The sequence below is a fragment of the Eriocheir sinensis genome, chromosome 39, assembly GCF_024679095.1.
Source record: "Eriocheir sinensis breed Jianghai 21 chromosome 39, ASM2467909v1, whole genome shotgun sequence".
NCBI classification, from domain to species: Eukaryota; Metazoa; Arthropoda; class Malacostraca; order Decapoda; family Varunidae; genus Eriocheir; species Eriocheir sinensis.
In genome coordinates, this window is record NC_066547.1 from 3,824,460 (window position 1) to 3,851,584 (window position 27,125).

At 44.0% G+C, this 27,125-nt stretch overlaps 1 protein-coding gene and 1 long non-coding RNA gene across 2 annotated transcripts in view; one reads left to right on the forward strand and one right to left on the reverse strand.

Moving 5' to 3' along the window:
* Nucleotides 1-25,076, forward strand: part of LOC127008884 (uncharacterized) — a 115,659-nt gene extending 90,583 nt beyond the window's left edge. The window contains exons 3-4 of the long non-coding RNA XR_007761402.1: nt 2,058-2,232; nt 25,017-25,076. This is a non-coding gene — a long non-coding RNA (uncharacterized LOC127008884). The remainder of the gene's footprint in view (nt 1-2,057; nt 2,233-25,016) is intronic.
* LOC127008882 (A disintegrin and metalloproteinase with thrombospondin motifs 7-like) overlaps nt 1-25,999 on the reverse strand; it is a 131,209-nt gene extending 105,210 nt beyond the window's left edge. Inside the window, exons 1-2 of the mRNA XM_050881325.1 lie at nt 25,855-25,999; nt 24,527-25,065 (exon numbers count right to left, since the gene is read on the reverse strand). Coding sequence (XP_050737282.1) covers nt 24,527-24,689 — 163 coding nt within the window. The 5' untranslated portion in view covers nt 24,690-25,065; nt 25,855-25,999. The remainder of the gene's footprint in view (nt 1-24,526; nt 25,066-25,854) is intronic.
* Between the last annotated feature and the right edge of the window lie 1,126 nt (nt 26,000-27,125).

Below are 27,125 nucleotides of genomic sequence, written 5' to 3' on the forward strand. Positions count from 1 at the left end.
CTATCCTCCTCTACCTTACTGTATCCATCTAACTAACTCACTATGACTAACTCTCCCTTTCTTACTCCCTAACTTCCTCTACACGACATCTCCCTTACTTCTCCCTGACTCCCTCTCCCTGACTTCATCTCCCTGACTTCTTCTCTCTCCTCTACCTCTCCCTCACTTCATCTACCTGAATTCCTCTACCTGACTACCTCCATCTGTCTACCTGTATCTGATTACCTCCGTCTGATTACCTCCATTTGCCTACCTCAGATGTGGTAAGATGGTCAGGGGACTTTTTTTTTCAATATCTCGGTTTAGTGGTTGTGGTTTTGCCTTCTTGATTATCTTTTACCTTCATCTCTTCGTCCCCTATCGTCCACAAAGCTCTATTCCTTTCAGTTCCTTCAGCTCAGTTCAATTCCTTCAGTTCAGTTCAATTCCTTCATTTCAGTTCAATTCCTTCAGTTCAGTTCAATTCCTTCAGTTCAGTTCAATTCCTTCATTTCAGTTCAATTCCTTCAGTTCAGTTCAATTCCTTCATTTCAGTTCAATTCCTTCATTTCAGTTCAATTCCTTCATTTCAGTTCAATTCCTTCAGTTCAGTTCAATTCCTTCAGTTCAGTTCAATTCCTTCATTTCAGTTCAATTCCTTCATTTCAGTTCAATTCCTTCAGTTCAATTCCTTCATTTCAGTTCAATTCCTTCAGTTCAGTTCAATTCCTTCAGTTCAGTTCAATTCCTTCACTTCAGTTCAATTCCTTCATTTCAGTTCAATTCCTTCAGTTCAGTTCAATTCCTTCAGTTCAGTTCAATTCCTTCAGTTCAGTTCAATTCCTTCACTTCAGTTCAATTCCTTCAGTTCAGTTCAGTTCCTTCAGTTCAGTTCAATTCCTTCAGTTCAGTTCAATTCCTTCCTTTCAGTTCAGTTCCTTCACCTCAGTTCAATTCCTTCATTTCAGTTCAATTCCTTCCTTTCAGTTCAATTCCTTCATCTCAGTTCGATTCCGTCAGTTCAGTTTTAAGCTCAATACTCGTGTGGCGTAGTAGAGATGACCTTTGCACCAACTCTCTCCTTTTTTAATGCCTTCTTTCCTTTTGTTTCTTCTTCTCATGTGGTTTTGCTTTCAAGTGTTTTTTATTCCCTCTCTTTCTTTTCTTTGCCGGAGTGGCCACAAAAACTCGTCTTCATGAATTCCTGCTGCGTCCCCTTCACCCCCGCCGAAGACCTTGCGCACTTTCCTTGTCTGCGTCTTATGTATTGCCGCTCACACGTGCCTTTTTTTATACGGCCAGCGAAGGCAGCTCACACCTCTATAAAACGATGCTAAACGCGCTAATTGTTACATCGTTAAGGAGGAGTAATGCGTGATTTTTTATACTGATTTCCACCTGATTTTTCCAACACCCTCTCATCAGTTTCCTTTCCCTCCTTTCCCTCTTTTAACTAACCTATTATGAATCTCCTAATTCGCTCCTCAGTTTAGCGCCTCATCCCTTATCCCTTTTAGCTATCTTCAGCCCTCACTTTAACTTCCTTTTCCATTTATATAAGCTGTTATCAACCACTTATTCACTCCTTATTCTAGCCCCTTGCCATTTTTTTGTCGCGTTCAATCCTTACTTCAACTTCCTGTACCATTTATCGAACCCCCCCTTTTCAGTCATCTAATTTACTCCATATCCTAGTCCCTTACTCCCTTTTAAGCCATCTTCATCCCTTTAATCAACTTCCTTAAGATTTATCTATAACCTATTATCAACCATCTAATTTCACTCCTCATTCTAGTCTCTTATCCCCCTTTTTTAGTCATCTTTACCTTTTACCTCAACTTCCGTTCCCGTTTAGTATCCGACAATGAACCGCAAATTATTCACTCCTCATTTCAGCCCCTACCCCTTTTTTTGGCATTCTTCAACCATTACTTTAAACACCCACCTCCTCTCTCTTCTTTCTTAGGCAGGAAGTCGCTACGCCCTTCCCAAAAACTTAACACTTAACAACCACTTAACACCCACTTTTAGCACTCACTTAACATCCTAATATCCACTTCCTTTTCTTCCCCACTCAGGGAGGAAGTCGCAACGCCCCTCCCTTTACACCACCCTTGGAAGGAAGAGGACAAGGAAGAGAAGAAGGGCGCGAAGAAGGAGTAGCCGGAGGAAGGTGTTTCGTAAGGAGCCTCGTAACCTCAGCTCCAGGGCGGGTGTCAAAAATAGGAGCCGAACCTGGACGCCCCGGCCCAGGTGAGAGTTGGGACACCTTGATTTTCCCACTGATAGGAACCCAATACCCGGGGCTGGCAGGGCAGGTGCGTGGGGACCGAGGGGGAGGTGGAGTCCGGTTGATGACGTCTGTGAGAGGAGGCGTGTGGGGAAATGAGGGGAGGTGATGGGGAGGTGAGGGAGGTCTGTAGGAGATAATAGAGGTGTTTGGGAAAGGTAATTAGGGTGTTAGGGAAGCGAGTGGGGATTTGGGAAAGTTTGGGTAGGTGATTGGGATTATGTGGAGGTGATAAGGGTGATTAGGAGGAGGTAGAGGTAGTGGAGAGACGATGGGAAAGTTGTGGAGGTGATGGGAATGTTAGGGGTATGACGGGGCATTGGAAAGACGATGTAGGCAATTGGGATGTAATGGGGGTATTGAGAAGATAATGGAGAGGTGATAAGGGTGGTGGGGAGGAGGTAGAGGTAGTGGAGAGACGATGGGAAAGTTGTGGAGGTGATGGGAATGTTAGGGATATGATGGGGCATTGCAAAGACGATGTAGGTAATTGGGATGTGATGGGGGGTATTGAGAAGATAATGGAGAGGTGATAAGAGTGGTGGGGAGGAGGTAGAGGTAGTGGAGAGATGATTAGAGTGTTGGGAAGGTGATGGGAATGTAAGGGATATGATGGGGCATTGGAAAGACGATGTAGGTAATTTGGATGTGATGTGGGTATTAAGAAGGCAATGGAGAGGTGACAGGATTGGTGGGGATATGATTGGGATGTTTCAGGAGGTGGTGGGGAAGAGAGTGGAGTGATGGGGAGTGCTGGGGGAGGAATCTTTGTCGTGGAGGTGAATTAAAGAACATGAGGTGTTGTATGGGGGAAGGGTGGACGGAGGAGGTGACAGGATTGGTGGGGATATGATTGGGATGTTTCAGGAGGTGGTGGGGAAGAGAGTGGGGTGATGGGGAGTGTTGGGGGAGGAATCTTTGTCGTGGAGGTGAATTAAAGAGCATGAGGGAGGAGGGAGCATGGGGGAAGAGTGGACGGAGGAGGTGCTCGGTGAAGGGGAGTGACAGGAGTGCAAAGGTTGTTATGACAGGAACAGGTGGGGACGGATAGCTCAAGTCCAAATTCCCTTTCTTCTTTGCTTTTTATTCTTATTTGCTTCCCTCGCTTATTTTATGTCTTGTTACTTCTTGTTCATGTTTACTTTACTTTACTTTATGGTTGCTTTGATTTTAGCTTTTTCTTATTATCCTCATATTATCCATCCCTTTAATCCTGTCGTACTTACCATCCACAAAGTCCTGTTCATCCATTCATTCATTCGCTCATTCTTTCTTTCTTTCTTCTTTCTTCCCACTCCTTCGCCTCCCTCTTTTCCTCCTCCTCCTCCTCCTCCTCCTCCGAAACCTTATACAGACATACAAAACAGCCTTACGTAAGCTCGAAATGGTGGAGTCGCTCGGAAGACTGTAATGTGAGAAAGAGGAACGAACAGATAAGAAGATATAAAATGACGAGAAACAGGAGGAAGAGGAGGAGGAGGAGGAGGAGGAGGAGGAGGAGGAGGAGGAAGAGGAGGAGGAGGAGGAGGCGGAGGAATATTTGTGATCAAGACCTGTCGAGTAGGGAAGTAACAGAGCCAGAAGTTGAGAAGAGAAGAGAGAAGGGAAGAGAAGAGAAGAAAAGACAGGAGAAGAAAGGAGAAGAGAAGAGAAGAGAAGGGAAGAGAACAGAAGAGAAGGGGAATGAAGAGAAGAGAAGGGAAGAGAAGGGAAGGAAAGGGAAGGGTAGGGAAGGGAAGGGAAAGGGGGGGGGGAGGGAAGGGAAGAGAAGGGAAAGGAAGGGAAGAGAAGAGAAGAGAAGAGAAGAAAAGGGAAGAGAAGAGAAGACAAGAGAAGAGAAGAGAATGACCTCCTATCTCTTCTTCCACTCTTTCGTGTCCTGGGATGTCGAAGAGAGAGATAGAGAGGGAGAGAAAGAGGAAAAAAGAGGAAAGAGGGAGGGAGGGAGGGAGGGAAAGAGAAGGAAGGAAGGAGAAGCAGGTAATGACTTCTGTTCTAATCATTGTATTTCTTTTTCCTCCTCTTCTCCTTTTTCTTCTTCTTAATCATCATCTCTCTTTCTGTTCTTCTTTTTCTTTGTTCTTCATCTTCACTTTCATCATCATTTTTCCTTCTTTCTCTTTATCCTTTCTTCTTCTTCTTCTTCTTCTCCTTCTTCTTTTTTTTATTATTTATATTATTATTTTTGAGGTTTCTTCCAGGTAATGTTGCTGATGAGTTTGTCTTTGCAGGTCTCTCTCTCTCTCTCTCTCTCTCTCTCTCTCTCTCTCTCTCTCTCTCTCTCTCTCTCTCTCTCTCTCTCTCTCTCTCTCTCTCTCTCTCCCTTTTTTTGTCATTAATCTTGCACGGCCTCATTAATTTTCTTTTTCCTTTATCTCTGTTTCTCATTTCCTCTTTCCTCATCCTCATTTTCATATATTTTTCCCACTTCCTGCTTTCTTTTAATTTTCCTATTGCTTCTTTTTTCCTTCTTCGTCTTTCTCTTTCATTACTTCCTCCTGCATTTCGTTATTTTTTCCTTCTCTCGACTTTATTTTTTTTCTTTCTATCTACTCAATTTATCATGTCTTCCTTCTTATCCTTTATTTGTTCTTCATTTTTTTCATCTTTCTTAACTTTCTTCTACTTAGATTTCTTTCCTTTCTCTTTTTTTGGTTTCATTCTAAGGTCGTCATCGTCTCTCTCTCTCTCTCTCTCTCTCTCTCTCTCTCTCTCTCTCTCTCTCTCTCTCTCTCTCTCTCTCTCTCTCTCTCTCTCTCTCTCTCTCTCTCTCTCTCTCTCTCTCTCTCTCTCTTATCTCTCTCTCTCTCTCTCTCTCTCTCTCTCTCTCTCTCTCTCTCTCTCTCTCTCTCTCTCTCTCTCTCTCTCTCTCTCTCTCTCTCTCTCTCTCTCTCTCTCTCTCTCTCTCTCTCTCTCTCTCTCTCTCTCTCTCTCTCTCTCTCTCTCTCTCTCTCCTTTTTTATTACGTTCCCTCATATTCTCTTTTTCTTTCGTTCTTCTTCTTCTTCTTCTTCTTCTTCTCCTTCGATGTTCTATTTTTTCTTCTTCTTCTTTTTTGTTGCTCTTTTATTTTCCTGTTCTTTCTCTTTCTGTCTTTCGTCTGTTCCTTTGTTTGTTCACTTTTTTCCTTTATTACCATTTTTATAGCGTCGCCTTTCTTTTGGGATTGCTTTCGTTAATTCTTTCTTCCTTTTATCCCCATTTTCGATTCCTCTTATATTTCGCTTATTTGTATTTGTCTTGGTTTTGTTACGTTGTTATCTTTTATCTCGTTTTATTTCCCCCTTTCTCTTCCTTCTTATGCTTCTTCGTGTGTGTCATGTTTGTCTTATCTCCACCACCACTTCCAATATACGAAAAGGCAAACAGGTCCCCATATTCCTTGTCGAGGGCTGTAAGGTCATTCACTGCTTCCACGAACTGCTCTGCGTCCATTCCCTCACTCAGATACCAGTGGGGGAATGCACTCCTCCCGAAACTGACCTCTCTTTCGACCACCTCTTCTGATTCTTTTTTAGGAGCAGCGAGTAGCGGGCTTTTTTTTATTATTGTTTCCTTTTTTTGTGCCCTTGAGCTGCCTCCTTTGTTGTAAAAAAAAAAAAAAAAAAACTCTTAGCGAACATGAGGTCACTAAAAATCACAAAAAAATACAAAACCTTAAAAAGAATAGGAGTAGAAAGCGTGAAAAAACGGATTATTATTAAGAAAAGAAAGGTAGCTATTCGTGTGTGTTGTGTTTGATTTATTTCTACTCGGCTTTGTTTTGTTGTGTTGTTATCTGTTATTTTACTTTCCTTTATCTTTTTTTCCTCTTCTTCGTCTGTGTTTGAATATCCTGTCAAAGTCTCGTTCTCCTCTTTGTTGATGTTTATTTCCTTAGTTACACTTTGCACACTTCCTTTATTCTTCCCTGTCGCTCTGTTCTCTCCAATCACTCGTTTTGATCATCCTCATCATCCTCTTCACCATCCTTTCCTTCATCCATCCATTCACAATACATAAACACAATCTCCTCTTTTCCCTTGTCCTCGACCACTTCCTTAATTATTTTGCATTCTTCTTTCATATATTCTGTTATCTTTTGCCATTATTCTGTTTCTCTGTGTATCTTTTCATCTGCTTCTCTCCATCTATCTACGTGTGTGTGTGTGTGTGTGTGTGTGTGTGTGTGTGTGTGTGTGTGTGTGTGTGTGTGTGTGTGTATCCTGTCAGCGTTCCATTTTATCTTTATCTCTTCTCTTTCGCTCTCTTATCTCCCCCTTATCTCCCCCGTAATGCTCCCTCTTATGGCCTTCCCACTTTCCCTACCCTTATCGCCTCCTCCGCTCATGTGTCGACTATATTTAAAACTTCCTTCGAACCAACCAACCCTCTTCTTCCTCTTTTCTTTTGTTTTTCTTCTTCCCTCCCTCCCTCCGTTTTCTTTTTCAGTCTTTATAACGTTACAGACTTTCTTTTGATACTTAGATTAGGTAGTTTTTTTATATATGCTCTGTTTGCTACATTGTTACCTCCTCTTTCTCTTTTTCTCCACCTGCGTCAAATTCCCTTCGTTTTCATTTTTTTCTATAATTTTACATTCATTTGATGCATGTGTTCAGAGTTTTTTTTATGTATTCTTTCTATATTCACTACATTATTATCTTCTCTTCCTCTTTTATCTTCTTCGTAAAACTCCCTTTGTATTTTCTTTTTCATATTTTTACAACATTCCCAACCGACCTTTCTTACGAGTACATTTAGAGTGTTGTTTTTTTAAGTACCCTGTTTATATTTACTACGCCATTATCTCCTCTTTTCCTCTTTTTTTTTCTTCTGCTCAAAACTCCCGTATTTATTGTCATTTCTTTTTATAACAAACGTTGGAGTCTGTCTTTTGATACCCACACTCAAGAGGTTTTTATGTACCTACTCTTTACGCTACAATATTTTCGTTCATATCATTATTACATATTTTTTTCTACTTTACTCGCATTTCCACACTTGTTTTCGCATTATTATGTATTTTTGTCTAATCTTAAAGTCCCCAGTGTGTGCTTTCTTTCTATGTATTTCTTTCGTTATTCTATTTGATCTGATTTTCTTCCAAGTAAGTCGAGGGGAGCGGATGTAATAATAGATGGTAATATTATATGACATTTCCACTTGAGAGTTTGAGTGAAGGACAGAGCGAGAACGTTTAGTGCCAAAGGGGACAGCTGTGTGTTATTGAAAACTGGAGGACAGATAGATGTCAGGAAGGAAGTATCGAGTTGCATGTTTAGGAATTGAGTTTTTTGAGCCAGTGAAGGTTAATATGAGTTTCTTCTGCTCCGTTTGGAAATAATACCATGGTCAGAGGTTCAGCGTTTTGTAGCATCCAGACTTGTATCATTCCTGTTGTGTGTCTTGTTGGATAATGTCGAGTAATGCAGAGTAGAGTAATCAGTATATATAACTTAGAATAATGCAGAGTAGAGTCATTGGTATATATGTAATGTAGAGTAATGCAGAGTAGAGTAATCGGTAGACTATATAATGTTGAGTAAGGCAGAGTAGAGTCATCGGTATATAAAGTAGATTGTAGAGTAATGCAGAGTAGAGTCATCGGCATATATATAGATAGAACATTACGTTTTGGAAAGAGAATCGTTAGTAAGCAATAAAAGGAGAGTGGGTGATAGAACAAAGCCTTGCGGAATTCCACTGTTTTTTAGGTTTAGGGGTAGAACAGTTACCGTCTATTGCAAGATAAATCGATGGTCTTAAATATATACGAGACATCACCACCCGCCCACCCTCTCTCTCTCTCTCTCTCTCTCTCTCTCTCTCTCTCTCTCTCTCTCTCTCTCTCTCTTAGTCTTCTTTGTCTCCTCACTCAATTTTTACCTTCATTTCCTTCCACTATTTTTCCCTCAACGCAGCGGCTGCCATCAATCTTGCTTACACTGTCTCCTGGAATCTCTCTCTCTCTCTCTCTCTCTCTCTCTCTCTCTCTCTCTCTCTCTCTCTCTCTCTGCAGTTTTTTTTTTCTCTCGTCACCACAACAGCCTGAATCCCTATTATATACGTTTTTTTTTTTTCTTATTTCCATTCACTAATACACGCCATTCATTTTTCCTTCCTTTTCAGTGATACACGTCACTTAATTTTCTTCTTCCTCCTTCTTGATCTTCTTCTTTCTTTTCTTCCTTCTCTTCCTTTCTTCATCTTCTTTCGGCGGATGACTCAGGAAATTTACATAAGACTCCGGTAACATTTGATTTGACGGGGGTGTGATGCGCTCTCTCTGTCTCTCTCTCTCTCTCTCTCTCTCTCTCTCTCTCTCTCTCTCTCTCTCTCTCTCTCTCTCTCTATTATGGTTGTACGATCTCATTTACTTTAGGTTTTAAGAGAAGATCGTTTGCTTTCAATCACGGAGCCAGTGTAGTCTCTCTCTCTCTCTCTCTCTCTCTCTCTCTCTCTCTCTCTCTCTCTCTCTCTCTCTCTCTCTCTCTCTCTCGTACCGTCATTCCGTGCTATGTGTTGTTTTCTGAGCTCGAATCACGACACACTCACACACACACACACACACACACACACACACACGCATTTCGATCCTTTTGTGTTCGCCGGACCGTTTTTCACTTGTTTTTCTCGCAATTTTCACCGTATAAGGCGATGCTGTGTGAAGGGTTAAGGGAGGGAGGGAGGGAAGGAGGAAATATGGGAGGGAGAGAGTGAGAGAGGGCGTGCGTGGGTGAGCGAGTGAGTGATATGGAGAGAGGAAGAAGGAGGAAAGGAAGGGAGGAAGAGAAGGGAGGAAAAGGAGGTATAGTAGGGTGGAGGAAGAGGCAGGAGAGTAAGGGAGGAAGGAGGGGGAGAGAGAGGCCGTGCGTGGGTGACCGAGTGATGGAGGAAAGAGGAGGAAAGGAATGAAGGAAGGAAGAGAAGGGAGGCAAACGAGATAGTAGGATAGAGGAAGGGAGGTAGGAAAGGAAGGAGAGGAAAAGAGGAAAGGAATGAAGGAATGAAGAGAAGGGAGGAAAATTAGGTACTAGGATTGAGGAAGGGAGGTAAGAAAGGAAGGAGAGAAAAAGAAGAAGAGAAGGAGGGTGAGAGGGCATGCGTGGGAGAGCGTATAAGTGATAGAGAGGTAGGCAAGGAAGAGAAGGAAGGGAGGAGGTATAGGCCATAGGGTAAGGAAGACGAAGGGAGGAGATTGAAGATGAAGGATTTTAGGGTGCATGGGGGATTATGGGGAGCGAAAGGGGGATGAGGAAGGGGATTTAGGGACGGCTTTAGGGATGGAGATGATTACGGGAGGATCCATAAAGACTGAAGGGCGGAAGAGGAGGAGGAGGAGGAGGAGGAAGAGGAGGAGGAGGAGGAAGGACAATGGGTACAAGAGGAGGTATGGAGGAGAAGGGAACAAACAGTATGGAAGGAGGGGGAGGAGAAGGGGACAGTATGGAAGGAGGGGGAAGGAGGAAGGAAAGGAAGAGAGAATATTACAGCAAGAAGTAGAGAAATGGAGGTAAAAGTTAAGAAAGGAAGGAAGGAAGGGATAAAATTAATGGAAAGGAGGGAAGGAGAGAGGAAGAAATGGTTACGAATTCAGGAGTAAGAGAGAGAGAGAGAGAGAGAGAGAGAGAGAGAGAGCGCTAATAAAGTCAACAGTTAGACAGATACGAATAAATTTAGACATAAGTATACCGATAACCAAAAACTAACCAACATCGAAATAAAAAAGTGGAAATATATCAACGGCTCTAGTATATCTAAACGTCTACTTAAGTGAATATACAGTAAGGTGAAGACACAACTACCTTTTAGAGTAATGAGCCGGGAACTGTGTATAAAAAAGGTTAAAATCTCAGGGAAAGGAAATTGTAAAGTGTTTTGTGTGTGTGTGTGTGTGTGTGTGTGTGTGTGTGTGTGTGTGTGTGTGATCGGAAACGGGAGGAAGCTATTACGTATCTAACTCTCTCTCTCTCTCTCTCTCTCTCTCTCTCACACACACACACACACACACACAATATCCAATCACTCCCTCATCACTTTTACCAAGATCAAGTAAAAAACAGACAAAAAAACAAAGCGGGTCGGCAGCGGGTCACTCCTCAAGGCTTGACCAACGCCAGTCCCTTCCCTCGCTGGCTGTTTTTTACGGTCCTTTTCGCGCGACCTTGAGAAAGTGGACGCTTTGGGACGCGTGTGGCCAAGTAGGAGGAGAAGGTAGTGGAGGTGGAGGTGGTGGTGGTCTTTCCCTTTCTTTGTCCACCGCTACACCGCTACCACCACCACCACCACCTCCACCAGACAAGTTACCAATAAGTATCTCTCCTCCTCCTCCTCCTCCTCCTCGACCACCACCACCACCACCATTGTTATCGCTATCATCACCTCTCTTATCGTCGCCGCCTCATCACCTCCTTATGGGGTGTCACGCGCGTTCAGGCTTCATCATCATCGTTACTTTCCTCCTCCTCCTCCTCTCCTACTCTCTCTCTGTCTCTCTCTGCTTGCCCTGGTTGTCTTTCTCCCTCTCCCTCCCCCTACTCTCTCTGTCTCTCTCTCCCTCTTCTTTGTCCTCTGTTCTTTTGTGCTACTTATTTATTTTTTTATCTCGTTGTTTTGTGATTTTTTCCCACCTTTTCCTTCTTTGTTTTCATTCCCTGGTCTTGTTTTTTTGCCATTTTCTCTCTTATTCTTTGTTTTCATTCCTTGGTTTTCTTCCTTTCGGTCCTCTTTTCTTTCTTTTTTCTTTAGTTTTTGTTCCATACCTTTTTTGTTCTCTTTCCTTTCTTTTCTTTCAGTCTCGTTCTTATTCGTCTTACTTCAATTCATCTCCTCCTCTTTATTATTTTCTCTACTCCTTCTCTTCCTCTTCTCTTCAGCCTCTTCCTCTTCTCTCTCTGATAAAGACGTGAACCTACTAATATACATCTCATCTCTCCTTCTTCTCCTTCTCCTCCTCATCTCTCTCTAATAAAAACGTGAACCCACCGATATATACGAATTAATCTTATGAGCAGTCACAACATACGTCTTGATGGCGCGGCGCAGCGTGGGCGTCGCAAAACAAGGAGCCACCCATCATTGGACCGACAAGTTGACGCCTTACATCAACTCTTTAACGCAAGACCGACTGATAGAGTGTTAATGATTTCTCGGATTGATTTAACAAGAGAGAGAGAGAGAGAGAGAGAGAGAGAGAGAGAGAGAGAGAGATGAATGAATGAATGAATGGAAAAAGAAAGGAAAAAGATAAATAAAGGAAGGAAATACAGAGAAAAGAAGAGAAGAAGAGTATGAAAGAAAGAGATAAAGAGAAAATATAGAAAGAGAAATAATGAGAAAAAAAGGAAGAAACAATAAAGGAGAGAGAGAGAGAGAGAGAGAGAGAGAGAGAGAGAGAGAGAGAGAGAGAGAGAGAGAGAGAGAGAGAGAGAGAGAGAGAGAGAGAGAGAGAGAGAGAGAGAGAGAGAGAGAGAGAGAGAGAGAGAGAGAGAGAGACGTTGATTTCACAAGAAATTAAGTAACTGTTTGTGTTTTTCCTCATTTGCTTCATGAAATCTGTAGCGTCGAGAGGATAATGAGTTTTCTTTGATACGTTTTGATCATTAATTTCAGTCGATTGATAATAATGGAATGAAAGGATAATAAGATAAAGTTAATTAACGTATTCACTCGTTGGCGTTTCAATATCCGCGTAAAAAGACGTTCCAGATTGTGACTTTCTATCATAATGAGTATCTATAAAATCATCATCGTCATCATCATCATTATCAATATTTTCTTTCTTAGTTGATAATTGTTTTCTACACGCTTTTTTTGTCTGTTTGTCTGTCTGTCTGTATATCTGTGTGTCTGTCTGTCTGTCTGTATATCTGTGTGTCTGTCTGTCTGTCTGTCTGTATATCTGTGTTTCTGTCTGTCTATCTGTCTGTCTGTCTGTCTGTCTGTCTTCCTGTCTGTCTCTCTCTCTCTCTCTCTCTCTCTCTCTCTCTCTCTCTCTCTCTCTCTCTCTCTCTCTCTCTCTCTCTTACACACACACACACACACACACACACACACACACACACACACACATACCCACAGTGGCTTATGGGACGAGCTTAGCGCCCTCGGCCACGCCCTGATAACACAAGGCGGCTTCGTTCAGTCCGTCAGTCACTTGTTTGCGTAAGGTAAAAGTGCTGGAGGGGCGGGGCGGGGCGGGGCGGGGCTGGAGGAGCGGGGCAGGGGGTTATGGGGTAAGGGTGGGGGGTGGGGGGGGTAGGATTCGACGAAAGGAAAAGGAAAATGTGGAATAATGGGATTTGAAGTTGCTTAGTAGTAGTAGTAGTAGTAGTAGTAGTAGTGGTGGTGATGGTAGTAGTAGTAGTAGTGGTGGTGATGGTAGTAGTAGCAGTAGTAGTTGCTGATATGATTTTGGTTGTTGTTATTATTACTATTGTTCTTGTGGATTAGACTATATCTTTTCTTCTTTTCTTCTTCATCATCATCACCATCATCACCCTCTCCTCCTCCTCCTTCTCTTCTCCTCCACCTCTTCTTCAGGTGGTGATGACCTATCAATGACCACTCCCTTCTGCACCTCCCTCATGCGCATTCCTGCCTCTTCCTCATTGGGTGAGAGAGAGAGAGAGAGAGAGAGAGAGAGAGAGAGAGAGAGAGAGAGAGAGTCAGCCAGTCACCCACCCAGTCTGCCAGTCAGTCAGCCAGTCAGTCACCCAGTCAGTCAGTCAGTCACCCACTCAGTCAGTCAGTCAATCTTCACCCAACCAGTTAGTCAGTCAGCCACCCAGTCACCCGGCCAGTCAGTCAGTCACACACTCACTCACCCAGTCAGTCAGCCAGGCAGTCAGACAGTCAGGGGCGGCGCGACAGAAGGCTGGATGAAGGACAGTAAACACACTCCTTGTCGGCCATAAAGTTGAGGAGCCTCGTGCAAGGAAGAGTAAGACGTCACTTATTCAGACTGTTCCTCGGGGGCGCGTTACTGGCAGAAGAGGTGCAGTGGAGGAGGGTGATGGAGGTGGGGGGCCTGCGTCATGTTGTGTTGCCTGCCACTGACCTAACAATTGAGATCTGCCTGAGATGAGCACTGAGGCCACGGGGAACTATAGTGAAGAGATAAAGAAAAAAATATCGAAATGGAAATAATGATAAAAAAGGAAACAATAAAGGAAAAGACAGAAGAAAAAGCAGAAAAAGAGAAAAGTATTGAAGAAAGAAATCAGAGGAAGAGGAATAAGAAGAAGGAAACCTTTTTATTTTTTAGCGCATGAATTTAAAGTCGTCAGGAGAGGAAAGACTGTTGTAATAAGTTCCTCGTAACTACATAACACAAGATTTTTATAAGAATACGTCTCTAGCGGTTAGTGTATTTATAAGTAGACAAAAATAATCTTAGGATACGAAAGTGTGAACTCGCAAATGCCATACGGTACAAAAAAGAAGCAAGATGTAAAGAAGTTAGGTGAACAGAAAGGTGTGCAGAAAGGAGAAAGGGAAAAAGAAAGGAAAAGAAAATATTGCATGTAACGATCACTTCAGTAAGAAAAGAAAAAGCCTACCGCACCATTGCTGAGAGAGAAAGGGAGAGAGAGAAAGAAGGAAAAGAAAAATAAAGAAGAAGCAAAAGAAGGAAAAGCAGAAGCAGAAGAAGAGAAATAAAAATAATAAAGGAAGATGAGGAAGAAGATTACCCAAGCACTTTACTGTGGCGATTCAAGACAGACGACTGACCACTCATCACTACCATCATCATCATCATCATCATCACTGAGGTACAAATAAAAGAGACGAAGAAAAAGACGAAGACAAACAAGCAGATTAAGCCTCCATACTAAAGGGAAAATACCGCAAACGACCATCACGAGAGAAACGAAAAGAAGAAAAGGAGAAAAGGAGAGAAAAACAAATCCTGACACCCCCAAAATTTCAAACGGTCCCTCTATAATTATCCTTCTTTTCCTTCTTAAGTGACTAGAGAGTACATAAGACAAATAATTCTTAAGGTAAATAAATAAAAAAACGAAAAGAATGAAGCGACATTCCTTTAAAAACTCTTAACGGTTCCTTTTCCATCTCTTTTTCTTCCTTCGTATGTGTTAAAAAATAGAGAAGGTGTGGATCCCCCCCCAGCCCCCTGCTCCCTCCCCCCCCCACAAGTTCACGGAAGGAAGATTACGACAGAAAACACACTTCGGCCCCCGAAAAAAAAAGAATAAGTAAAATAAATAGAAATAGAATATGCAAAAAGCCGTGTCACCAAATCACATGAGTCAGTAGAGGAATGCCAAGGTCAGGAATTAGAGAGAGAGAGAGAGAGCAACACGGGATAATCTTTGAAGCTGAAATACAGGAGATAGAAATAGCCGAGACTGCGTGGGCGTACGAAAGGCAACAACAACAACAACAAAACAACAACAACAACAACAAGTATTCCACCTCCTCCCCCCTGCTTCCCTTCCCCCCCTACTCCTCCCCCCCTCTACGCTTCCCCCCCCCCAACACACACACACACACGTTCCCTTTCTCTCATTTCCCTTCCCCGCATTCAGGCAAAATTTTAAGGTCCTCGAGAAATAAACCAAAAAAAAAAAAAAAAAAACCTGCCAGCTGAGCGCAAAGTCATCCTCTCATTTCCTTTTTTCTCTCCGCTGTTTATCTGCCTTATTATCTTCCTCCTCCTCCTCCTCCTCCTCCTGATCCTCCTCCTCCTCTTCCTGCTTGCCCTCCGTTTCACTCCTTCTTAGCATTCCTTTTTCATCTTTCTTTCACTTATTTTTTTTTACTTCCTGTCTTTTTCTCTTCCTCTATTTGCTTTGTCTTATTCCTCCTTCCCTACTTCATCTCCCTCTTTCATTTTGCTCCCGCTTATTTCTTTTTTCTCTCTCTGCTCGTCTCTCTCTCTCTCTCTCTCTCTTTCACTTATTTTTCTTTATTTCATGTCTTTCTCTTTCTCTGTTTGCTTTGTCTTATTCCTCCTTCCCTACTTCATTTCCCTCTTTCTCTTCCTTTCGTCTTATTTCTTTTTTTCTCTCTCTGCTCGTCTTTCTCTCTTTTTCTCTTTCACTTATTTTTCTTTACTTCCTGTCATTCTTTCTCCCTCTCTCTATTTGCTTCGTCTTATTCCTCCTTCCCTACCTCATCTCCTTTCTTCTTTTTCTCACCATCTTATTTCTTTTTCCCTCTCTCCTCGTCTTTCTCTCTCCCTTCTCTCTTTCTTTCCTCTCAGCAGACGAGTCATGCTGATTTAAACAAACACAGCATGCTAATATAGTCTTCCCAGCTTGTCATCTGTGTATGTGTGCGTGTGTGCCTCTGTATGTGTGTGTGTGTGTGTGTGTGTGTGTGTGTGTGTGTGCCTCTGTATGTGTGTGTGTGTGTGTGTGTGTATGTGTGTGTGTGTGTGTGTGTGTGTGTGTGTGTGCGACTGAAAAAAAATGAATATGTGAATAAACAAACACCTCTGTGCTAATGTATACTCGCGCAGGTGTGTGGAAGAAGGATGGTAACAAGGAAGAGGGAGAGAGAGAGAGAGAGAGAGGCATGGAAAGGAAGGATGGGACAAAGGGAAAGGAAGAGAAGGATAGCAACAGGAATGGAAAAGAAAGCTAGAGAGGAAGAAAGAAGCGAAGGGTGGCAATAGGGAAGAGGAAAGAGAAAAAGAGAGAGAGAGGCCTGGAAAGGAAGGATGGGACAGAGGGAAAGGAAGAGAAGGGTGGCAACAGGAATGGAAAGGAAAGACAGAAAAGAAGAAAGAAACAAAGGGTGGCTACAGAGAATGAAGATAAAAATACTAAAAGAGCTGAAAGACGACAACGCGGAAGGAAAGGAAAGAAAAGATACAGAGAATGAAGTTAAAGATACTAAAAGAGCTGAAAGATGACAACGCGGAAGGAAATTAAAGAAAAGATACAGAAAAGAGGAGCGGGAGAGGAGAGAAGAAGAGAAAGATAGTGAAGGGAGAGAAAGACAAGGAGGAAGAGAAGACCAACAACTAAGAAGGAAAGGACAAGAAAGAAAGAGAATATAAAAGGAAAAGGAAAAGGAAATGACTGAAGAAGAAGGAAATAAGGAAAGCATTAGATACAAAAAATACAAAAATGAATAATGGAGGAAACTGACTCTGGAGGCTGATGGGAAAAATTATGAGGGAAGGAAAGAAGAGAGGAGAAGGAGGAGGAGTAGGCTAGCAACAAGGAGGTTAGAGGGAGGAAGGACGTGCCAGTCTCTCTCTCTCTCTCTCTCTCTCTCTCTCCGTGGCAACACATAAAAGGAAAACACACACACACAAAAGAGAGAGAGAGAGAGAGAGAGAGAGAGAGAGAGAGAGAGAGAGAGAGAGAGAGAGAGAGAGAGAGAGAGTAAGGAGAGGGGGAGGGGTCCTAACCATGTTGTTTGCCCTGCACATTCTCGCTCATTCCCAGGCTGGAGGTGATGGCGGGTCGTTGCCTTGTCCCCTTCATTCCTCCCAACATCAGAGGCATGAAAATTAAGACTCGTATTCTCAAACGTTTCGGGGGATTACACACACACGCACACACATTTTGTAAGAGAGGGTTGGGGTATTTCCCTGGGTAGTTTTATGAGCGTAGTGATAGTTCGACATGGCTTCTGCAATATGAATGTCAACACTTATGACTTTTATTTTTATTAGGAAACCTCATGTTAGTTTTCTCTTTTTCTCGTACACACGACCCATATAGAAGTTATTTAATACTAATTTTCATTCAATCCCTTTGTAAATGAGTCTTCGTGAGTTAGAATGCTAAGGGAGTGTCTTTAAGTATTCTTTTATGTTAATTTTCATGTTACGAAAATGTCTTCTTAAATCCTATGAAGATGAGACATGGTAGATCAGATGAGTTAGTCTTTCAGTGGGTCGCTGGGTCACTGTGCCTCATCATCCAACTCATTGTCTCCCCAACCCAAAGTCTTTTTCAACCCATAAATAGCATGAATAGATTCCCTGAAGGACTGAGATAAGCAACGTTCACTTTCGCTGCTGCAATCTGTAGCACGCGCGAGGGATGACTCTATATTATTCAACCTTTCGTAACATCATTATAATATTCCTTTCCGAGGGCGAACTTAACTCTCCTCGTCATTTAGCTTTGCGCAGAAATCACATCCCCTCTCATATGCATTACAACTCGTGTGTGAGGCAAGAATATCCGAGGAAGATAGGGCTTTGGGAGGGAGAAGAAGAGAAAGGAAAGGTGTGTGTGTGGGGGGGGGGGGGAGGGTTTGCACAGTGAAGGACAAACTAACGTATTAACATCTGCATTAAAACTCGGGCAACAGTGAAGGACAAACTAACGTATTAACATCTGCATTAAAACTCGCGCGTGAGGCAAGAATGTCCGAGGAAGAGAAAGATATGGAAAGGAGATAGGGATTTGGGAGGGAGGAGAAGAGAGAGGAAGGGGGGGGGGGGTGCACAGTGAAGGACAAACTAACGTATTAACATCTGCATTAGAACTCGCGCGTGAGGCAAGAATGTCCGAGGAAGAGAAAGATATGGAAAGGAGAAGATAGGGATTTGGGAGGGAGAAGAAGAGAAGAAGAGGGGGGTGGGGGGGGCAACAGTGAAGGGCAAACTAACGTATTTACATCTCAACGGGAGCGAGACGAGGAGAGGGTTTTTCCCCATACTGATCACCCCAATCAATTCTATATAAAACCATTGCGCTCTCATTAATGCGTTCGAATTCTTTGGGGATGCTGGGATGGCAGAGATTTTCAGCTTTAATACATTTACATCTCTACGGGAACGAGATGAGCGGATGAGGTCTTCCCGTACTTTCCACTCTATTCAGTTCTCCATAAAACCGTTTCCTTCTCATACGTAACATAATTCGTGCGTGCGAGAGGAATGTCCGAGTGTTCAGCTGTACTTGACATTATTTGCATCTTCATGGCAGCGAGGCAAGCAGATGAGGTCATCCTGTAGTATTTTCCACCCTGTTCTGTTCTGCATTAAATTATTCCATTCTCATTTATGCATTAGAGCTTGTGCTTGAGACAGGGATTTCCAAGTTTTCAGCTGTATTTTGTACCTACACGTCTACGGGAGCGAAGCGAGCAGATGAGGATGTCCCAAACTTTCCACCCTATTCAGTTTTGCATTAAATAATTTCACTCATGCATTACAACTCGTGAGTGAGGCAGGATTTCCATGACTATACTTGTTGGCATTGAGCATATTTTTATTTCTTTGGAGGGGAGGTGAATTGTGGGTTCAATCCACATTTTACACTCTATTCAGTTCTACATTAAATATTTCCTTTTCCATTTTTATACCGTAGAGGAGGCAGCTCAATGGCAGAATGAAAAGTAGACGAAAAAAGCCTTCTGGCACTGCTCCTGCAAATAGTTAACAGAGAAGTCGGAAGAGGGTCAAGATAGGATGGAGAGGTGTCTTGATACTCCCCTCCTGAAAGCGTTTAAGTCGTAGGAAGGAAGAAATACAGTCAAAGGAAGGTTGTTACAGAGTTTACATTATGACTCGTGAGTGGAATATACTATTTTCTTTATTTCTCAGCTTTAACTTTCTACACTTTCAACTGAGGATGAACTATGATTTTCACGCTATTCATCTGTAAAGCAATATTTTTCATTCTCAGTAACGGGAACCCATCACTGAGGCATGACTTTCCTTCCTCTCTCGGGTGTCGGCATCATCTAACATATTTTTATTAACTCCCCCTTTGGTGAGGATGTGAAGCTACACTTTTTAACATGAGTCATTTCCGTGTCGCAATCGTTTTTCCTCTCTATGTAATGTACCCCGTGAATATGGCAAAATTTTCCCCTGATATCGGCTTCATCTTACATATTTTTATTAACTTTTCCCTTTGGTGAGACGAAGTGAGGATGTCGAGCTACACTTTTAACATGAGTCATTTCCTTGCAGCAACCGTTTTCCCTCTCGCTGTAATGTCCCCCGTGAATATGGCATGATTTTCCGTGAGTGTCTGCTTCATGTAGCGTCATTTTTAACCTTTTCGAGAGCGAGGCGAATTGAGGAGGACGAGTTAGAGCTCTCACGTTCCTATTTCCGCATGTGTAGCTTTTTTTTTACCTCTGTACAGTTAATCCGTGAGAGAGACATGACTTCACACGATTCCCAACTGTACTTTGCATACTTTTCATCTTTTTCGGGGTCGAGGCGAGGCGAGGAGGACGCGTTATACGTTTCACGCTCTTCATTAATATTTCATGCTTCCGTACCAGTCTTTTTCCCTCTCTACAGGTCAGCCGTGAAAGGGACATAACAATACTCGTTTTTCAGCTTTACTCTACACACTTTCCTTCCTTTTCGGGGTCGAGGCGAGCTGAGGAGGGCGAGTTATGTCTTTCACGCTCCTATTTCTGCATGTGTAACTATCTTTTTCCCTCTCTACATTCAAGGGACATAACAATACTCGATTTCCAGCTTTATTTTACATACTTTTCTTTCTTTCCGGGGTCAAGGCGAGCTGAGGAGGGCGAGTTGTGTCTTTCACGTTCTTATCTGCATGTGTAACTATCTTTTTCCCGCCCAATACCGAAAAGGACATGACTACACACGACATTCAGCTCTCATTTACATCCTTTTCTTCCTTTTCAGGGGCAAGACGAACTGAGGTGGGCGATTTATATACCTTTCACGCTTTCATTCCTGCATCTGTACTATTCTTTATTCCCTTTCAGCATAACTATACACGATTTTCACCTTTACTTCGCATATCAAGACGCCTCTCCATCCGAAATTGACCTCTCTTTTAGCGACACAATTCTTTTTTATAGGAGCATTGATTGGGGTCTTCTTTCTGTTTATTGTTTTGCCCTTTAGCTGCTCCCTATACTGTAAAAAAAAAGTAGGGGGCGAAGCGGGGTGAGGACGGGAACCTGAGCTGTGATGTGGCGTCTTGGTTTCGGTAGGAGGTGTCAGCGAGGCGGCGGGGTGGCGTGAGAGGCGGGAGGAGGCGGGGCGCTGCGGTGAGGGTGATGAGGCGGGGGTCGGGGCGTGCACGGCCTGATGGTGTAAAGTTTTGTCACGAGCCTTGTCTTGCCTTGCCGGTATCGTGTCGTTGTGGTCGGGTTACCCTCCGCCGGTGCTGTTTCCATGACTTTTTTATGTGTGTGAGTCAGGGGATGGGCATTGCGTCATTGGTTCGTTGATAAGCATGATGTTTTACTGTATATATTTTTTTTACAACAAAGGAGACAGCTCAAGGACACAAAAAAAGGAAACAATAATAAAAAAAGCCCGCTACTCGCTGCTCCTAAAAGGGTGTATATTTCCTCTTGCTAATGACAAATCTTTCCTAATGACCGCCTCCCAAACAGCCACCTGCATCTTGTTACCTGCGGGGACGAACGAAGGTGTGGTAGAACTGTATGTTAAGCTTCCACAGTGTTACCTTCTTCCTTCTTTCCTTCCTTCCTTCCTTTTTTTTCTATCTCCATTTTTCTTCACCTTTTCTCGTGGACCTAAATATGACAATGCTTACGTATTTCCCTCTATTTTCTTTGTAAACGTTTAGGAATTTAGAAGATCCCCTTTTCTTCCTTTTCCGGTTCCTTTTAGCTACATTTGGGCAGTCTCGTCACATATGTATTATTAGTATTGACACTTTCTGAACTTTTACAGAGACGGAACCTTAGAGTCAAAAATATGAAGTAGTAATAGTTTATATGCGTCGCTAACCGTTTAGTATATTATTTTTATTCGTTTTTCCTTTCCTCCTTCCTTCCTTCTTACTCTCATTATTTTATTCATACATTGCATCCTCATTTTTTCCACTCATCCTTCCTTCCTTCCTTCATTCATTCATTTTTTATCTCCTTCCTTCCTTCCTTCTTCCTTCTTACTTAGTTGGCAGACAGAGGAGAAACTGAGGAACAAGACACTGAAGTACAAAGCGGGGAGGGCGAAGGCAGCAGCATAGCACGGTGACTGATGCGCCTTTGTGTGTTTTATATCAAGAGCGAGTGAGTGTGGGGGGGATGTCGTGTTGCTAAGTTGCTGTGACCGCGTCTGGGTGGCGTGTTACAATGACGAATGCAAACTTGTCCTGTGGGAAAGACATTGCGTGGAGATAAAGAAGACATAAACCCTGGTAATGCTTGTTTTGTTTGTCTTGTAGGATCGTGGTAGTGCTTGTTTTGTTTGTATTGTGGAAATGTAGAAGTGCTTGTTTTATGTCTTGTAGAACGGTGGTAGTGTTTTGCTTCCCTTGCCTTTTAGAATCATGGTAATCCTTTCTTTCTCCTGTACAGTCATGGTAGTGATTTTCTTTGCCTTGTAGACTCGTGGTAGTGCTTGTTTTGTTTGTATTGTGGAAATGTAGAAGTGCTTGTTTTATGTCTTGTAGAACGGTGGTAGTGTTTTGCTTCCCTTGCCTTTTAGAATCATGGTAATCCTTTCTTTCTCCTGTACAGTCATGGTAGTGCTTTTCTTTGCCTTGTAGAATCGTGGTAGTGCTTGTTTTGCTCGTCTTGTGTCAACGTAGTAGTGCTTGTTTTATGTCTTGTAGAACGGTGATAGTGCGTTGCTTGCTTTGCCTTTTAGAATGGTGGTAATCCTTTCTTTCTTTCCCCTTTACAATCATGGTAGTGCTTTTCTTTGCCTTGTAGAATCGTGTTGTAGTGCTTACTCTCTGTCTTAACGGGTGCTTGTGATGTACCCTCCAACCTTCTACCCTCAAATGTAGGTGTGGACGCAGCGCCTTGGGGTCACAAACAGGAATGTTGAGTATATGTTCTTGTCGCCCTGTCAACATTGTCCGGTTAATCTCTGTTCCTCCCACCCAAGTCACTAATGCAAACGGGGTACGGAGAACACGCCCAAAGCTGCTTGCGAGACGTGGTTGGCGGAGAGATGCTGCATGAAGATAAGGAAAAGAATGTACCGTGTTTCTTTACTTTCTTTGCCTTGGCGGAGAGATACTGCATGAAGATAAGGAAAAGAATGTACCGTGTTTCTTTACTTTCTTTGCCTTGGCGGAGAGATACTGCATGAAGATAAGGAAAAGAATGTACCGTGTTTCCTTACTTTCTTTGCCTTGGTAGAGAGTCGCTGCATGAAGATAAGAGAAAATTGAACCGTACTTGCTTAGTGGTTGCTGTTGCGTTAGTTACTTTACCGTACTCGTCATATTGCTTTCCTATCTCTTCACTCTGGCATAGTTTTACCTTGCACCGTTCCCCTTTCCTCCTCCCTCTTCCCTTACCGTCCCCCCTTGCCCCTCCTTACCCTGCGTCCCACTGCACTTTTAACCTTAATTTCTGACATATTTGAGCGACACTTCGACAGGGCGTTGAGGATGTTTTGTGGCTTGGGAGGAACATAACGAGGCGACATGATGCGCGGCGGTGTGCGGGCGACAGGGTGGTGAGGGAGAGGAGAGGAAGAGAGAGGGAGGGTCCTGGGACATTCCTCTCTCTCTCTCTCTCTCTCTCTCTCTCTCTCTCTCTCTCTCTCTCTCTCTCTCTCTCTCTCTCTCTCGCTGTTATCTCCTCTCCTTTTGTATCTATCTTATTATTTTCTTTTTTTATGAGTGAATGATTTATCTCAACCCTTTTTTGTGTTCCTCCATTCTTTCACGTCGCCTCTCTCCCTCCCTCTTTCTCTCCCTCCCTCCCTCACTCTCTCTCTCCCTACCTGTGTTCTAATGACTCCTCCGCACCTCTTCTCTCCTAATGATCGCCTCCCAAACAGCCACCTGTATCTTGTTACCTGCGGGGACGAACGAAGATGTGGTTGTACTGTACTATGCTAAGCTTCCACATACATAGTTACCTTTTACTTCTTCTTTCCTTCCTTCCTTCTTTCCTTCCGTCCTTCCTTCCTTCTTTCCTTCCTTCCTTCCTTCCTTCTTTCCTTTCTTCCTTCCTTCCTTCCTTTTTTTCTATACATTTCATCTTTGCTTGCGTCTTTTTTTTCTTTTTTTCTTTGTGTCCTTTCTCCATCTTTTCCCCCTCTGCTTTCGTCCTTTTATCTCTCCCTCCTTTTCATTCCTTCTTGTGTCCTTCCTCCTTTCTTTTCTTTCTTTCCTTCCTTCCTTTTTTATCAAGTTTTACACCCTTTCCCTCTAATACTGTCCATCTATTCCTCCTTTTCTTTCTTTTTTTCCCTCATATTTTCTCATTTTCTCTCCTTTCCTCTACTTTCGTCCCTCTCCCCTTCCCTTTCCACCCTCATTCCTTCATTTATCATTTTTTTTATTTCCCTCACATATTCTCTTTACACTCCTCCCTCTTTCTCCTCCTCCTTCCTCCATTCCTTCAATTATTCAGGCCTATCTTTCTTTACCTATCTTCCATTCTCCTTCCTCCTCTTCGAAATTCGTCCCTCTCCTCCTTTTTCTTTTTTTTCATTTAAGTCAATCCTTCCTCCCCTTCTGGCAAAGCACTATCTTCCCATTTTCTCTTCTTCATTCGCTTCCTTCCTGCACTTCTCTGTAATTAAATGCTTTTCCATCCTCTTGTGGCTCCTTCTCCTTCTTTATCTCCTTCCTTCCTTCCATCCTTCCTTCCTTCCTATTCTCATTCGTTTATTCACATATTGCTGTCCCCATATTTTCCTCTCCTCCTTCCTTTCTTCATCTATTATTTCCTTCCCTCCTTCCTCCTTTCATTCACTTATTCATGCATTACTTCCTCTTTTCTATTTCTCTCATCTTTCCTTTCCTCATCTTTTCTTTTCTTCCTTCCTTCTTTCTTTCTTACTCTCATTAGTTTATTCATATTTTGCATCCTCATTTTTTCCACTCATCCTTCCTTCCTTCATTTTCTTATCTTCTTCCTTCCTTCCTTCTTCCTTCCTTCTTACTTTCATTTAGTTGTTTAACATTGATTCCTCGTTTTTTTCCTCATTCATTCTTCTTTCCTTCCTTCCTTCCTTCTTTTGTACATTCCATCATTCCTATCTCTTTCCTTCCTACTTTTTCTTCTTCCTTTCTTCTTTTCTCCTTCCGCCTTTTTATCCACATTTTCCACCTACTTTCGTCATTTTCATCTCTCTCTCTCTCTCTCTCTCTCTCTCTCTCTCTCTCTCTCTCTCTCTCTCTCTCTCTCTCTCTCTCATTTCATTTTTTGTTTTTTCTATCCTAATCATTCTAAACACGTAACATTCACTTGTATAGAAAGGGAAGGTGACGGGCACAAAATATATACAACACACACACACACACACACACACACACACACACACACACACACATTGCCTCTTGTTTACGCGAGGCAGCAAGCAAGCAACAGGAAGCAGACAGACTAGACACACGTCCTTACCTTGGCGAGTGTTGGGGAGGGCGTGGCGGGGCTGGAGGAGGTGGTGGGGGGAGGGGGAGGCTGCGGCGGTGGTGGGGGGCACGGCCAGCACCAGCACCACCACCCCCACCACCGTCAGTGTTGCCCCCAGGAGACGGGTCCTCATGGTGGGGAGAGGTGTCATTGGCAACACAACTGGCAACACACAAGAACGAGTCAATGCTTTGTGTTGCTTCGGGTACTTTCTCACGTCACCTGTTTTTGTTGTTTTTGTTTTTGTTTTTGTTTTCTGGCTCTAGCAACTTTTTTTTTCCCTCTCTCTTCCTCTCTCTTGGCGTTTTGTTGATTGTTACACTGTGATTTATTTTACACGCGATCACACAACGTCAGACTTTTACGTTCATTTATGACTTATTTTGATTTGTTATGAGCCATCAATGTGCGTTCCTGTCAATATTTATTTAACCTTATGTAGTGGTAATTTTGTTTTTGTTATTTGATTTCTTTGCAGTCCGGTTCCTGGTCGTGCCTTTTTGATTCTGGGACTTCGCTGGACGAGACTGCAAGGTAATGCTCACTCTGAAGCTTTCACTTAGTACTTAGACGTAGACAGTCACCGCGTCGTCTTATCTCCCTCCTAGATGTGGGTTTGTTGTCCAGTAGCGGAGGCAAAGTAGTGGGGGAGACACCTTAGAACCCCTGATCAGTCACTGTACACACTTCACACACACAAACACACAAAACACACATTCATGCACACACACTCTGTCTCAAATTCCTCCTCGATGCCTTGGCCAACACGTGAGTCCACTGCCAACACCGTCAGGTGCGACTCGACTAAGCATGCAGCATAAATGTGCGATCGCCTCCCGCAGTCCGGTGTCGCGACGAGGGTGCCACTCTCGGCCCCACGCTGCCGATCACTCCTAGAGGTCAGGGCTGGTCGTGAGGGAGTCTGCTCGTCCGCTGGAGTCACAGTACTTCCGCCTTCCCATTCCCGGAATTTCCACGGCCGATGCGTTTCTCAGGCCGTGGACGTGTTCTTGACGGGCCGGGGACTGGCGGAGACGCTGGTCATGTGCGAGGCGCCCGTGTCCCTGCCAAGGGTGCCCCGCGGCTACTCGTGGTTAGCCTTGGACACAGCTGTCACCGCGGTCGCCGATTCCCTCCGGCACCCGCTACTGTCTGGCGCTGGTCAGTGAGGCGCCGCGGCTGTCCGTCACACAAGGCGAGCAACGCAAAGTCCCACACTCGAGGAAAATGACTGACACGGCCTTGCAACACGGGTGCTATTGTGTCCTAGTCCTGCAAGCAGTGACGAAGGTGTTGTGTGTTTGAGGAGGAGGTACAGAATGCGGCGGGCATGAAGCGGCGGGGCGTAGGTGTGGGCGGGGGGCCAGAGAGTGGGAGCGGGCTTGGGCGGGCAGGAGACTCGGGTTCAGTCACGACGTCTGGCCAGCCACGACGCGGCACTCCGTTCACCACCCTTGCCCAACAAACACTGACATCCCGGCCGCCACTATTACTCACCCTGCTATAGCCTGCCAGCATCCTCGCGAGCGCCCTGGCCCTCCCCCGCCCCCTGCCCCGCTGCCCTTGCCTCGCTCACCCTTGGACCGCCCCAGGAACCCGCGGGGACCAGCAAACTTTTACCCAGAAGGACACACTCACTCCGGGGACAAATATTCATTCATATCCTGCCCCGTTGCACGTACCCAGCGCCCACCAGGGAGGAGGAGGTCCCAGGCGAGGTAGCGACATCTATGGCCGACGACCCGCGACTCTGACGTCACCATAACGTAATAGTAGTGGGAATCATTGATTGGTCAGCGCGAGAGGCCTCCTGGGTGACGTCATGGATCTCCTCACGCCACCTTGACGCTGCCACTGCGAACCTGAAGCTGCCCCGCCACCCCCACCCCCTTGCGCCCCCCTCCGAGGACCTCCCCTCACATACCCTTCATGCAACACGCCCTACCCCGATCTACCTGCCATGCATACCTTGACCAAAGCTTACCATGCCCACCCTATCATGCACACCCTCTCTACCATGCCCTCCTATACCCTTCCCCCTGCCCCTATCCATCTACTTATCCCTCACCCTCCCATTCCTTATCCGCATGTCCCTTCCATTCCATATCGCGTCCCTATCCACCTGTCATGCACACCTAGCATTCTCTTTGACCGAACCATCCTGTTATGCACACCTCTATCATACCCCATCTACTCACCTATCCTCTCCCTCCCATCCCCTATCCTCATCCCCTCCCATTCCATACCCCCTCCCGATACTCCTTCCATGCAGCCCTACCCTGGCCACCCGTATCCCTTTCAGTAACCCACACCACTATTATGTCACCTCCCTCCCATGATTTGTCCTCTTGTTCTCCTATGCAAGCCTATTCATCCTTTCTTTTTCCTCTCTTCTTCTTCCATTCATTTGTTCTTTACTCTTCCTTTCATGCGTTTATCAGTTATATTTCTACCTCTACCCTGTTTTTTTTTTCTTTATTCAGTACAGGTATCCTATAGGTATGTCCCTTCCTCTACCCTTCCCCCCCACTGTGGCGCCCTGTAGATACCCTGTCAAAGCTCCAGGTAAACAAACTTCCCCTTTCAA